This window comes from Setaria italica, chromosome VI (assembly GCF_000263155.2).
Source record: "Setaria italica strain Yugu1 chromosome VI, Setaria_italica_v2.0, whole genome shotgun sequence".
NCBI classification, from domain to species: Eukaryota; Viridiplantae; Streptophyta; class Magnoliopsida; order Poales; family Poaceae; genus Setaria; species Setaria italica.
In genome coordinates, this window is record NC_028455.1 from 3,840,947 (window position 1) to 3,854,879 (window position 13,933).

The following is a 13,933-nucleotide window of genomic DNA, read 5'->3' on the forward strand; positions in this document are numbered from 1 at the left end:
ACTACTACTAACAAACTGTGGTTTGTAAAATTTGTAGTATAAATTCTACATGATTCATCAATAATCTTCATTAATTTATTGGCACTTATCATGAGTTTGTTTAGTAAAAGAATTATTTGTAATTGCCTCAAAAAGATAACTTATCTATAGTGAATAATTTTTTCTATTGCTACAATAAACAATTTTAGCAGAGGCTTCTGAACTGGATGCTTCTAAACAAGAGACAAGTTTGGAGAGCCTCGTGGTCGCAAGAGCACGGGCACCGGCCCTCGTTTGCAGGTACCTCCTGCTACTACTGAGAATAAGTGTAAAAAAGCAAAAACACTATGAGCAACACGACAGGATCAAAAGGCTCCTCGAACCAAACGTACAAATGTTGATCTCTGTACAATCTTGCACCTTGATCTTCCTGTATATTCTGTGTTGGACCTTATTCTTTTTATAACCGTCGGGTCCCTATTCTTTTCAGTGTTGTGAATTCTTTTGAATTACGAACGATGAACGGGGTACTTCTCGATCAAGTCGAACAACTCATCTCCTATACCGTAGCCGAGCATCCTGCCCATGTCTGCCGTCTTCAACCTCGGCTTGGGATGGTTCTGCTGCTTAAGCCACGCGTCCACAGCAAACACTTTCTTCATCACAAACAGCTCCAGTGCCTCCGGGTTGAAGACGACGCCCAGCCGCATGCTCATCTGCAGTTCAATCACATAGATTTGTACATTGTAAAACTTCTGAGAAAATGAATAAAGTGCTGGGAGACCAGAAAGATTGCATGTGTTGAATTCCGACAGTTCAGAAGCCAATTTCTCTCAGATTGATTACCTGGTGAGGGACAAGCATCGCAGCATATCTGGCGAGCTCACCAGCTCTCCAGTCAAGCACAACTGGGAACCAAGGGTAAGCAGCATCAAGCCTCACAAACCATAGCCGTATGTCAGGGAACTCTGACAGCTCCCGCGTATCGTACTCATCCTCCCTCTCGTAGTTTATGGTGAAGCCAACAGTTCGATCCAACAGGTTTCTTGCATCAGCTAAATGGAGCACATGAACTTATCGTCAGAGCATGAAATTGATGAGTAGCAACTGAAGTTAGTGGCATGTTGTTCAAGTCTAGGTATGATTGTGAACCTGCCGTTAAGGAACTCAAGTCACCAAGTGCCTCTTGAACAGGCGATAGGTCGAGTGCTCGGATGATGTCCTTGTTGATGACGATTTCAAAGCGGCCTTCTGTAGGCGGAGGCGGAGGTTGGACTTGTGGGGTATCTGCAGCAAAAACAAAAAAAAAATGATTGCTAACAAGCAGAAATGTCACGGAACTACTATGGTGCCAGGAAGTGAAGACTGGGCAAAATCAAATGAAATTTGATCCTTTTTTTATTCCAAGGGACACAGCTGACAGCCCCCGTCCATTTGCATTGCATCAACAACAACAACATAGCCTTGCAGTCCCAAGCAAGTGTTGAAATAATAGGCCTAGCCCATAGTAATTTCAGAATTCCAAATAAATCTCAAAGGCCCATGTGAGCAAGAGGTGGAATGGTGCAAGTCTTTAGTCCCACATTGCTAGTGGAGGAGAAGGATAACCAACTTAAATATGGAAGTTGTCTCCACTCCTTCAAGCCATGTGTGTGGGGGAGAGAAGGAGAGCTCCACACGCGCGCGCTCGCTCGCCATGCCTTGCCTCGGCGGGGCGGGTGGCACCTGCGTGAATGAAACACCGAAATCCGACCCCTTGCCTTGCAGGGACGCAGCTTCCTTTTGCCGTTTTATTTTTTGGTTACTTGGTCTTTAAGTCAGCGAGATATATGGAATCCCAAGTTGCTTGGTCTTTAAGTCAGCAAGTTGGGGTAGGCTAGAGTTGAAACCCAACAAGAGCCACAAATCAGGGTTCGGGCACATGAATAGCTATTTTCCAAGCATTCCTATACAGCGTTAAATCTTTAGGTATATTTCATCCCTTCAAATCTCCTTTTATTGCCTCTTCCCATGTCAATTTTGGTCTTCCTCTGCCCCTTTTCACATTACTGTCACGTTTTAGGGTTCCACTACGCACCGGTGCCTCCGGAGACCTTCGTTGGACATGTCCAAACCATCTCAGCCGGTGTTAGATAATCTTTTCTTTAATTGGTGCTACCCCTAACCTATCACATTTGCATTGCATCAGGACAAAAAAACAATGCATGGCTTAAACGTTCCAAGTTCCAACGTTTACAGCTTAAGCGAGCATCCATGCCTCGCTGCAGCGCACTATGTCCATTTTCCAAAGTTCAGTTCAGGATGTTAAGTTACAAGAACAGAAAACAACTAGGATTAAACCACGTAAGAATCAACAAGACGCTCAGCGCTCTCAGTGCGCACTCGAGCTTATCAGGTTGGTGCTCCATCTTCAGATCATGTCAGGCTTGCCTGCACCCCAGCTCCCAAGCACCATCCCTATCTCCTGTGATGTTTCTTCAGTCTTCACCAGCGTCAGGTCCTTCATTAGGAGCCACAAGCACTCAGCAGCTGGCGTTCCACAGGCTTGTGCTCAATAGCTCCAGCACCGATCCATGCTGCTTGAAGCCTTCAACACCTCCAGGCACCGAACAGGCAAAGAAGCTCCCAGTTCCTGAGCAAGTGAGCATGCAACCACTTGCTGCAAGAACGCGCATGAACATCGGACTATTCTTGTTTGGGCAGTGCCTATACTAATTGTCGCTCATAACATCACTGGTTTGTTGCTTGGAGTAACTTGATAGCTTAAATTTTAAACCAACCAGTGGTAAACTCAGAGAACAATATCCACTATTATTGCTTGGGCTTGGGCAGTGCATAGCCTCTGGGCCGAATGGCTGTCAGGCACGTTTGAATATGACTTAAAATGGCATAAACAATCCAAGTACAGTGTCGTATGACTTGTCCCGGTGGTCCCTAAATCATGATCTAATCTAAATAACTAAACAGAGAAATCTGAATATATCTGCTACTGATAAGCCTTTTCAGTATTCAGTTCATTTCAGACGCATCGAAATCGACCACGAGAACCATCATCTAATTCGGTAATCAGTTCATTTCATATGATTGATTAGATGATTTTTTTTACATAATTGCACATCACTTTGTTTAGTACATTTCACATCACATAGGATCACTTTGCCGTGGATTTATTTATTGATTGATTTATTTATTAATTAATTAATTATTGAAGGGGTTGCCGTGGATTTATTAGAGGGGGGAAGGGGAAAAAAATCACCGTCTTGTTCCATGGAGAGGGAGAGGTCGAAGTTGCCGGAGGGGTTGAACGCAACGCGCGCGGCGAACTTGGCCGCCCTCTCTGCCCTCGCCGGCGTCGCTTGGAGCTGGACGGGCGGCCTCCCCGTGACGGAGCAGCGGGAGGCCGGGTGGAGCAACGGCGAGCAGCTGCTGTTGTGCCGTATCGGAGCAAGGCGGTGAGGCAATACGAGCAGGTGGTGAGCGTTGGCGGTGGCCATGGCGGGCGAACGGGCGGCCGCCGGCGAGCGGAGGATGTGCTGCGGCCTGCGGCGGCGCGACGCAACGGTCGGGAACTGCGGGGTCGCGCGGTTCACGCCTGTTCTATCCGGTTATCTCTTTTTGTTTTCTGCTTTGCTTAGCAAAGAAGCGACCTGTTTTGTGAGGCCATATGGGCCTTGGAGGTATTTGGCCCAAAACGAAAAACTGGGTGGAATAGGATGCATGTCCATTTCTTATGGAACTTTTTCTATTTTAATATTATTACATATGTCATTCATAAAAGTATTTCTGAAATTAGAGTAATAATTACAAAAATAAAATATCATCGTTGTATGCTGCGCGGACAAAAATGATTTTTTGTTCAATAGATGGAGAAAAATAATGTTTTCATCCAATGGGCGGATGAAAATTCATTTTTCGTCCAATAGTCGGATGAAATCAAAATTGCAGTCCAACTGGAAAAAAAAATTCATATGAGAAAAGTCTTCACCTACCCAATATGTGAACGAAATTGATTCCTCAACCATCGGGAGTTCTTCTTCTTTTTAACATATTTTTCACCTAGCTCTAGTGATATATATGCCTCAGTTATCCTCATGAAGACTATACTTGCATGGGGTTTAGTGTTATATTTAAAGACTTCAAAGAACTGGGGTTTCATTATTGAGATTGAAAATTTCGAGTATTAGGGGAGGAAAATTATAAAAAAATAGATAAGGGCTTCGCTGCTAACTTTGATAAGAAAAATATAAAATTTAAACAAAAATTTAAAAAAATGTTACCCTCGCTCGTGGAACGGGAGAAAATGAATTTATTGCTCCAATTGGTGGGTGTTGTGTATCTCGACGGTGCTGGCGCAGCTGTTAATCAATTATCATTTTTTGACCGAAGTCAGTAGGAGAAGCCCTAACCTATTTTTTTTTATAGTTTTTTATTCCAGACTCGTTTAATTCGCTCCCACGGGAAGTTGAACCCAGATCTGCTAAATACTACTTAGGTGCTCTAACCACTAAGGTAGAGGCCTTTCGCAGAACCAATTATCATTTAAACCAATTATGAAGTACTAACATAAAATAAGATTAAATTACGTGACAACTCAATTTACTCTTTCTTTTCTACACAATGTACCAGTTTTTTCAATCCGTTCGACATCTATCCGAACAGCACATGACTCTCTCTATAAATGTAAATGTGATGACAGCTTTAGGGATAAACATCAGTTCTTGTGAAGGAGCCAAGCACGTGTCGATGGCCATCATCCATGGATCGCGTACACAGATCGCCAGTTTGACAGGGCTTGAACTTTGGTTAAAATAGTTCCAACTGTGATGTCTCTAATGGAGTAGCTTATCTGGTGAAGCTGAAATAATGGTTTTGGAAAGTATTCGGTAAAACAGTTTCAATAGTAATGAGATGTCAAATGTCCAAAGTGACCTTGCCCATTTAACTTGTGATTTCATATCAAATGAAAAGGATTGGTGAATAAACTAATGAATAGAATTATTAATTAACCTCTTCTTTTTTATATATGGTACATTTATTTCAAATTATGTCAACCTTAATCGAGAATTTTAATTACTATGAAGTTACGGAGAGGGAAGAGATCAAGAGAGCGGGAGTTTCCGTGTAATGGGCCTGAAAGTATCGTGACAATCCTGCCACTAAGTAGTAATGGGCCGAGTTCCCATTATTTCTCAGGCCCGAGATAGCGCACTAGTGCCCATGCACACTACTTGGAAAATTCTTGTTGCAAAACAATTCAGCAAGTTCGGAGGGTGTTTTTTACATTTTTTTCCCTTAAAACATGGATGGGATCGTTTTAGACTTTTAGTTATAATTAAAATTCCGTGTAATATGATGTTAAGCTCAAACTTAATACATTACCAGAAGATTAATGTCAATATTTGATTGTTCCTATGAAAGTCAATATAATTTTAACAATTTTGAATATGTAAATTTATATTAAATTTAACATTCAAAAGTTAAATGTATAATATTCATGGGTATTTTGAAATTTAAATTATAATCTGAAATTTTGAAGCAAATTTTCAAATTAAATGTAACATTTAACATGAAATTCTAAAATTTAGTTCGAATATGAAATTTCGTATTAATTTTCGAAAAAAATTAAAAATTGACACGAGATCTCATGATTGACTTGTGTCTAGAATCAGAAAAAGAAAAGATAATTAAGGTGATTGCGAGATCTAACTAATTTAAAGCGGTAGAGCTGAAGCAAGCAATCTAGCTGCATGGTTATTAACCTAGATTGTTCATTATGATGCCCAAGACATTGAACAATGGCGACAATTCTTATGCACCATAGTTCATTTTGACTATTTTATCCTTCATAATTTTCAAAGGTAAACAAGCCTTCTAGCTACCTTACCTTGTAATACTTCATTTCACTGACTTTTATTTATTTATTTGGACATAGTTGAAATCATCTTTTTCACCGGTAGATGTAAAAACCCCACTAGAGTTGGCAAATATTCCTCCTAATAACTACTCCCTCCATTCTCAATTGTAGGTCATTTTAGTTTTTTAGTCAGATACAATGGATGTTTAGAAAAGTTAAAACGACCTACAATTTGGAACGGAAGGAGTACTCCACAACACGACAACACGACGCGTAGAGCACAACACTCATTATAGCAAGATGAACCAGTTGTCAACGCAATGAGAAACTTGTCGTCTTCTCCATCTCTGTGTAATTGTGTATGCATGCATGACGTACATGCATGTTACATACTCCAAGTGAAGTCGTAATGATTGCATGTATCAGACTAATGTTGTCTAAACCATGCAGACGTGGAGGTTTGTCGGAGATAATAATGCAGTGTTAATTAGGGTTTGGACGATGACGGTCGATCGATTAAATTAAGTAGGAGTGTGAAAAGTACTTGGAATAAAGTTAATCTGACGGCTTCCGGATTCAGGGATGGATAATTTTATATAGGGACAGCTCTTGGGTGACGAAGAAACTGAAATAAACTGAGACCATTCTGAATCAATATTAGTTAATCCGACGACTTACCCGTTTGTTGTTTTATTGCCATCATGCAAGTAATATAATCATCAGAAATACTGGCATACGATCGACCTAACGAAGTTTAAGAAAATGATCCCGAAGAAAGAAGACTTCACTGCGGACGGTAGAGCTGAAAGTGATGCCGCTGCTGAAAGCTGAAAGCAGATGGAACTCCCTGCTGGTGGCGAAAAAGAAATGGAATTATTCCAAAGAAATGTGTGAAACTGGAACATATATGGTGCTACTTAGCTTTTAGTTCTCCACACCGTGTATACTTATCCTCATATTCAAAATTTATAGAATTCCTTTTTTTAACTTTAACAGTCAACATAAAAATAATTACATAACAATGTAAGATAAATCTTATTACCAGATTCACCATGGAAAGTATCTCTATACTGTTTAACTATATTTATTTCAAATGCCATATCTTTATAGAAATTTCTAGTCAGAGTGCCGACCATGTAGGCTGTGCCTATGTGTCTTCAACATCATACTACGGCATGTGGTCTTGCCTTTCCCCCATCACACTGCACTTCTAGTCGAAGAGATGAGTGCACTTCTTGCAGAAATAAAGCTGTTGATCTCCCGACTCCGGACGAACTAAATGATGCATGTTATTAGGAAAAGCTAAACTGGGAGAGAGTACTATGCGTACTTGTGGAACATATGGATTAGCTCCGTCCAAGTTTAGGTTGTTATTCACATATAATTTTTGTCAGAAAAGATTAAGAATGTCACCCGCTACACAAGCAAGCATGTGATCGATCTGCCCACTTTAATTTCTGGGCAGTATGAACACCGTGTAGTGCAGTGGGTTTCGATTTGATTCCATATTTCCATCATCATTTTTATTTTGGCAACTTCAAGTGCAAATGCTTAATATACTTGAGTCCTTTTCAGCTCAATATACTTAAGGAGCCCATGCTGATCTAGTGATGTTTAATTCCAACTCTGGCTAAATATAGATTTTTTTAAAAAAAAGAAAACTTTGGGGGGCAGTAGTAGTAGTTGGAACAGGCGTGGCACTGCATTGTTTCCGTAGCTGACATGTGATCCAAATCCACCCCGCAACACGTTGTTCCTGTCGTCAAAAGTGGGTGCAGCATATGCAGCTTCTTGGTTGTGACATTCTCAACTTGTTCTATTTCTCACGTTAAAACTTTTCAGATTTGGACGGAGTTCATCCATATGCTTCAAAGAGATACTAGTGCTCGTCCAAGCTAGCCTTTCGGCATCTCCGGAGATGGATCATAGGATAGTACAAATACAATGCACATTTCGTCCGGATCAGGCAGGCTTTATTGTGCAAGTGGGGCGAATGATCATAACCCTTTTTGATTAATTTATTTGTGGATTGTGCATCAGATGTACATGTCATCACCTGGTTCGGATATAGAAGTTTTCTAGAACTAGGGAATCCTCATCACGCTAAATAATTATCCAAAAAAGACCATATTTACCCTTCACCTCAGTGGTAGGAACACATCCAGCGCCTACCTCCTCCCCTGCCCGCAGCTGGCAGCTACCCCTCCCTTTCTAACTACGTGCTAGACCGTGCTAGACCGATAGCGGAGGGCAATCTTACCGCTCCTCCTTCCAATCTTTACCGTTTCATCCACACCGAATCGAGCTAAAGCTCAACCCAGCTGCCTACCCCTCCCACCAGTTGTCCTCCCCACCCGATCAGTGGCGCCTGCTACCTCTGCCTCATACCTGTCGCATGTCAACCCGCTGCTAACCACCGCCCCAGCCACCCCTCTAAGCCGGTGAGGCTGCAGCCCATAAGCCCTAGCTCCGAACCCCATCACCCAAACACGAGGATGATGAAGGAAGCACGCATAGATGGGGAAGAAAAAAAGGAAGTGGGAACAAATAATGCGAGCACATGTAAGCAAAGCGGAGACTTGTTATCCTCCACGTGGATGGAAGATACCATTCCTACCTTCTCGATAACTTGATTTGTCTAGTTGGAGGATAAGTGCCGCATACGAAATGCGACTCCACTAAAAGGCATTCTTTTCCATCTCTAGTGAGGCTAGGGTTACGGTTTGGGGATTCAGGTGCGATTTAGTATAGACAGGGAGCTTAGAGCTTAGAGGGAAGACTAGGACGAATGGTTGGCCACGGCAGGTAGGGGTTCATCAGCAGGAACACGAGCTATATATATAATCTAAATTGAGGAAGAAGATAGTTTAGGACCGCGCCGAATAGCGACAAGGGAAAAGTTAGTTAGATACTAGCCCTCGTGTTCTATATTGACCACCGGTTTCACATTTCATCTTCACCACCATGTGCCATAGGGGTGGTAATGGATCATGGCCCTCATACCTCATTCACAATCCAACTTAGCCCTTAGTTCAAAATCATATAAATTTATGGTCCGATCCTTATTGAGCCCGATCCTTAAATTTACTAGACTAAATTAGAGGGCCTTTACCACCGTAGCCATTCTTAGATTCCCTGGCCTATCCAGCCGCATCGCGCTTTAATTTCTCTACCGTAGCAGGTAGATCCCGGTGTAGTTCTGCAAGTGTATATTTTTTTAAGAGAGGAGCACACATGCTGACATGGTTGATATCTAGCCCCAAGTGAAGTCGTCTTCTCCATGGCCTTTTTCTTAAATTTCTTGCACGCTAAAATATTCTTCTTCCGGTGACTATCTCTGTGTTATCAAGAAGTTAACTGCAAGTGGCAGAAATCAAAACACAACAGCCGCCGGACACAAGTCATATCCACAATTTCCTTTTCAAACAAGAACCCTATTCATAATGGCTCCAATAATTCACTCCCTCCATCTATATTTATAAGGCATTGTACAACTTGGCACGATCTTCCAAATAACACTTTGACCATTCATTTATCTTATATTATATTATTTATGGTTATAAACTTATGATCATTGTAAAGTATATTTGATTACGAATCCAACCATATAAAGTTTATATTATAAAAATAAAAAATTAATAGTTAAATTATTGATCAAAGATTGCAAAGTTTGAATCTTGATATGGGTGTGCGCCTTATAAATAAAAACGGAGGGAGTAGCTAATTATATTGGTGATTGCTGATCAAATCTGAAAGCCGCTTCCTTCTTATTGCTTGGTCGATTTAGTCGTCCAGGCCTTACACTACGTTAATTACTTTTCTCTCTTTCTTTTTCTTTTCTTTGGTTTTTTTTGGGAGCAAAATTGGGCTCCTGCCAATGGGACTGACCACATTGCATTGCATTTGCCATCCCCTGGCCCCACTCCACGTCAGCAGTGTTTATCCGCCAAGCCCCTCTCTCTCTCTCTCAATAATACAATACGATCATTAACCATTGATCGCATCATGACGATGCATACGCACACACAATGTCGTGTTCATCATTGCATAGATAATATAAACAGCCCAGCAGCTTTCTTCCACTCGGCGACGACGACCGGCTTTACAGTTCATGCGTCAACTACACAAATCACATGCATGTTTCACGCTTACGCGCGAGCCATGCCTAATTAATCTCTTTTACCTGCTCGTAACCACCCACTTGCGATCAGCATCACACTAGTATATAGCACTATAGCAGCAGCTGCTGCTTATCGCATCCCATGGCAGGGCTCGCTGCTGTGACCTAACCAACCGGCCAGCTGCTCCATTTCTCTATATAGCCAGCCATCGAAGCAGCACGAGAAGCGAACAAACGAGTGCTTGATCAGCGAGGTCAAGCAGGATCGGAGATCGAGATCCAGATCACTTCTTGAGATCGGTCCCGGCGAAGCAGCAGCAGCATGTCGCTGTCGGAGCTGCAGGCGCGTGCGCGGTTCGTGCAGACGTCGTCGGCGAACGCCGGCGTGAACTTCGACGAGGAGCGGTGGCTTAAGCGGGTGCGGCAGAGCCTGGAGCGGGAGGCGGCGGAGGCGCTGGGCGCGGCGGCGAAGGTGTTCGACGTGCCCCGCGTGCTCAGGGCCACGCGGCCGGAGGCGTACCTGCCTCAGCACTTCGCGCTGGGGCCCTACCACTGCAACCGCCCCGAGCTCAGGGACATGGAGCGCTACAAGCTCGCCGCCGCCAAGCGCGCCGAGAAGCTCTTCGCCGAGGGACGCAAGTTCGACGACCTCGTCCAGCGCCTGCTCGAGGCGCAGGGCAAGATGAGGGCGCCCTACCACAGGTATGGTGGAGAGTGGAGACACATGTCCCCTCATGTTGGAATACACATCGCTAAGGTCGAACTTTGTCGAATTTTTGGCCATTTAGGGCACGTTTGGTTATGGACAGAGTTTTATTACCTGGCCTCGCTTTGCTAGGCGAGCTTGCCTTGCCCATGGCGGAGAGTTGTTCCGCTCGCTTGCTTCAGCAAGCAAAAACTTCCCGTTAAGCTACTGAGGCATGATACTGCTATCTGAGCTCATATACACAATTTAGCCACTATAGCTTTTAGGGAAGTCATCGTTTCGCTATGTTTGACCATTGCATGTTTCCAAGAAGAGACATTTGACAGAGTTTGTCCCATGAAGATATCGAAATATACTCACTTCGATATTTCCACTAATCTAATTAAATACTTTGAAAGAAGAGAAGTGGTTGTATCATGTTTGGATGGCCATTTTTTTTAACAATTACTCCCTCCATCCTAAATTACTATTCACTTTGGCTTTTCTACGTACATAGTTTTTGCTACGTATCTAGACATAGCAAAATCTATATATCTAGAAAAACTAAAGTGAATAGTAATTTGGGATGGAGGGAGTAACTGACTTTCACTCATAAAGTACTTAGAGCCTATTTGGATCCACTCTAGCAGAGCTAAAATTACGTGGCTAACTATAGCTATGGTCGATGATGGATCAATGTTCCCAACAAGCCCTTACTTCATCTGTCACACGGTGTGTATGAATAGACAGAGAAACGGATCTATATTAGTTACTGCAGAACTATTAGAATTAATGTCGATTTATATTTCCACATAAAAGAAAAGGAAGTGGGAGTAAAACAAAGCTCTATAAGTAGCCGAAATTGAAAGGAGATGTATCATGAGAACTGTCGCTATTGTTAGATGTTGGTGCGGGGAAAATAAGCAATCCAGGTTAACTATGCTGCTAGATTGCTTGCTTCCGTTCTCCAGCTCCACTTAATTTAGCTAGGCCCGTTGCACTCAAGGACAAACTTATTTATTTAGGCCTAAAAATCAAGCCCAGAAATCTTTCAGCCTAGTTATAATTTGGACCCGGGAAGGCCCATTTTCTCAGAATTTTAAGATTTGATTCAAAATTGGCGCCGCTGATCTTAATTCAGCTGCTTCGCGCAGGTTCCTTGAGCTGAGCGACCAGACGCTGGCATGGATGATGGCCATCGACACGTGCTTCCTCCTCGACTTCCTGGAGAGCTACCACCGCGAGGAGGTCACCGACATGGTGTCGTCGGCGACCAACTGGATCAACGCCACCGCGCGCGACGCAATGATGCTGGAGAACCAGCTCCCCCTCTTCCTCTTCTCCCAGGCGCTCTCGCTCCGCCACCCCGCCGAGCAGGCCGCCACCGACGCGCTGCACGCCGTGCTCGGCCGCTTCATCAGGGAGGTGTCTCCGATCAAGACCGCCGCCGAGCTGGTCGTCGCCGACGTGGCCAGGCACGCGCACATGCTCGAGCTCCTCTACCACTTCCTCGTCCCCGACGCGTCCGTCTTCGACGGCGACGCCGACCGCGAGCCGCCGCCGATGGTGCCCGAGGAGTTCACGATCGACATGCTGGACCCGTCGCAGCAGCTCCCGGACTACGACAAGGTGAAGCAGGCGTGCGTGGCGATGTCGAGCCTGGACGTGGCGCCCGTGCGGTTCATCAAGAAGAACCTCATCTCCCGGCCGATGGGCCTGGCGTCGAGCCTCCCCGGGATGATCATGCGCAAGGTGCCGCTGCTGTCGGCGGTGGCGCCGCTGGTGACGAAGCTGATGTCGTCGCCGGACGTGGAGGCGCGGCTCAAGGGCGTGAACTTTGGCACCATCCTCAACTCACCGCTGGCGCAGGAGATCATGATCCCGTCGGTGTCGACGCTGGCGCGGTGGGGCGTCCGGTTCGTGCCGGCGCCGGAGGGTATCGCCGGGATCTCCTTCGACGCCGCGACAACGACGATGAGCCTGCCGATCATCACGCTGGACGCCAACACGGAGGTGGTGCTGCGGAACCTGGTGGCGTACGAGGCCGTCGCCGTGCGCGGGCCGCTGGTGCTGGCGCGGTACACGGAGCTGATGAACGGGATCATCGACACGGCCAGGGACGTGAAGATCCTCCGGCAGGGCGGCGTGGTGGTGAACCAGCTGAAGAGCGATAGGGAGGCCGCCGACATGTGGAACGGGATGTGCCGGGCGACGAGGCTCAGCAAGGTGCCACGCCTCGACGCCGCCATACGGGAGGTGAACGCGCACCGGAGCCGGCGGGCGGCGGCGCGCGCGCAGAAGCTGCTCAAGAGGTACGTGTTCAGGTCGTGGAGGATCCTGACGCTGCTCGCCGCCGTCGTGCTGCTGCTCATGACGGCGATGCAGACGTTCTGCTCCGTCTACCCGTGCAAGAGCTGGTTCGGGGCAGTGTTCCAGTTGCCAGTGGCAGCAGGTGGCGAGGGGCGGTAGCCTACTTTATTTGTCGACGGTTGTAGGCAAGCTTGCAGATGAAATCGCCGGTTGCATTGCAAAGTTTTCTGAAATTTACGGTCAAACACTACAAGGGGGCAGTGTTCCAGATGCCGCAGGCCGGAGGGACCCGGAAGATTCAGTGATGATTTGGTGAGTCAGAATTGCAGGCGAAACGTGTTTGGACTCACTGTTGAGAAGTTGCCTGATTTTTTGTTCATGTATTTCTTTTGCAAGTTAAGTTGTTGCATTGTATAGAGACTGGAGTGAATGGATTTAAAAAATCTTCTTAAAAGTATTCGTACTCATACGCATTTGGGTTGCAAGTTTGTGAAAAAAAAAACGGGCAAAGAGGTGACACTATGTTGCGAAGCACGTCATTGGACGACGAGAGGAGTAGGGGGGTGGGAGGAAAATGCTAAAAAAAAATGTGGTTTTAGAAGAAGAGGAGCTTGTCAGGAGTTAGATGCCATGAGAAGGATCGGATTCCGATCCGATGGCTCAAACTATCTGACCCGTGACATTGGCTGTCTTACTGACCATTAGACCGTCTTTTCTGAACAAACGTTTAGAAGTGGGAGATACTGTAACAGCACGGTCACCTTACATATTTTTCTTAAGGATTACCGTAGCAAGGGTCTTATAAAGTGAGTTTTTAAAATATTTTCCTGAGGAATCCAGTTGTCCAAATGTTTTTTCTAGCTTCTTCTATGCACCTCGTAATTTTCTCAAGACTAAAACTGAATACCATATCCTTACTGAGTACTCCGCGCAGCAGAGCAGAGCAGAGCATGCCGCTCGGGCGGAAGCGAAGCACTCGAGGTCC

The 13,933-nt window shown here is 45.0% G+C and overlaps 2 protein-coding genes across 2 annotated transcripts; one reads left to right on the forward strand and one right to left on the reverse strand.

The window, feature by feature from the left end:
* Positions 1-145: 145 nt before the first annotated feature.
* LOC101779386 (protein CHLORORESPIRATORY REDUCTION 6, chloroplastic) lies at positions 146-3,598 on the reverse strand. Its single transcript, XM_004972693.2, has 4 exons — positions 3,236-3,598; positions 1,132-1,266; positions 826-1,034; positions 146-695 (listed from the first exon to the last, which is right to left on the reverse strand). The coding sequence occupies exons 1-4, from the start codon at positions 3,471-3,473 to the stop codon at positions 489-491; spliced, it is 789 nt and encodes a 262-aa protein (XP_004972750.1). The 5' UTR covers positions 3,474-3,598; the 3' UTR covers positions 146-488.
* A 6,504-nt stretch (positions 3,599-10,102) lies between these two features.
* On the forward strand, positions 10,103-13,373 carry LOC101767777 (putative UPF0481 protein At3g02645). Its single transcript, XM_004974344.3, has 2 exons — positions 10,103-10,655; positions 11,793-13,373. The coding sequence occupies exons 1-2, from the start codon at positions 10,276-10,278 to the stop codon at positions 13,105-13,107; spliced, it is 1,695 nt and encodes a 564-aa protein (XP_004974401.1). The 5' UTR covers positions 10,103-10,275; the 3' UTR covers positions 13,108-13,373.
* The last annotated feature ends 560 nt before the right edge of the window (positions 13,374-13,933 follow it).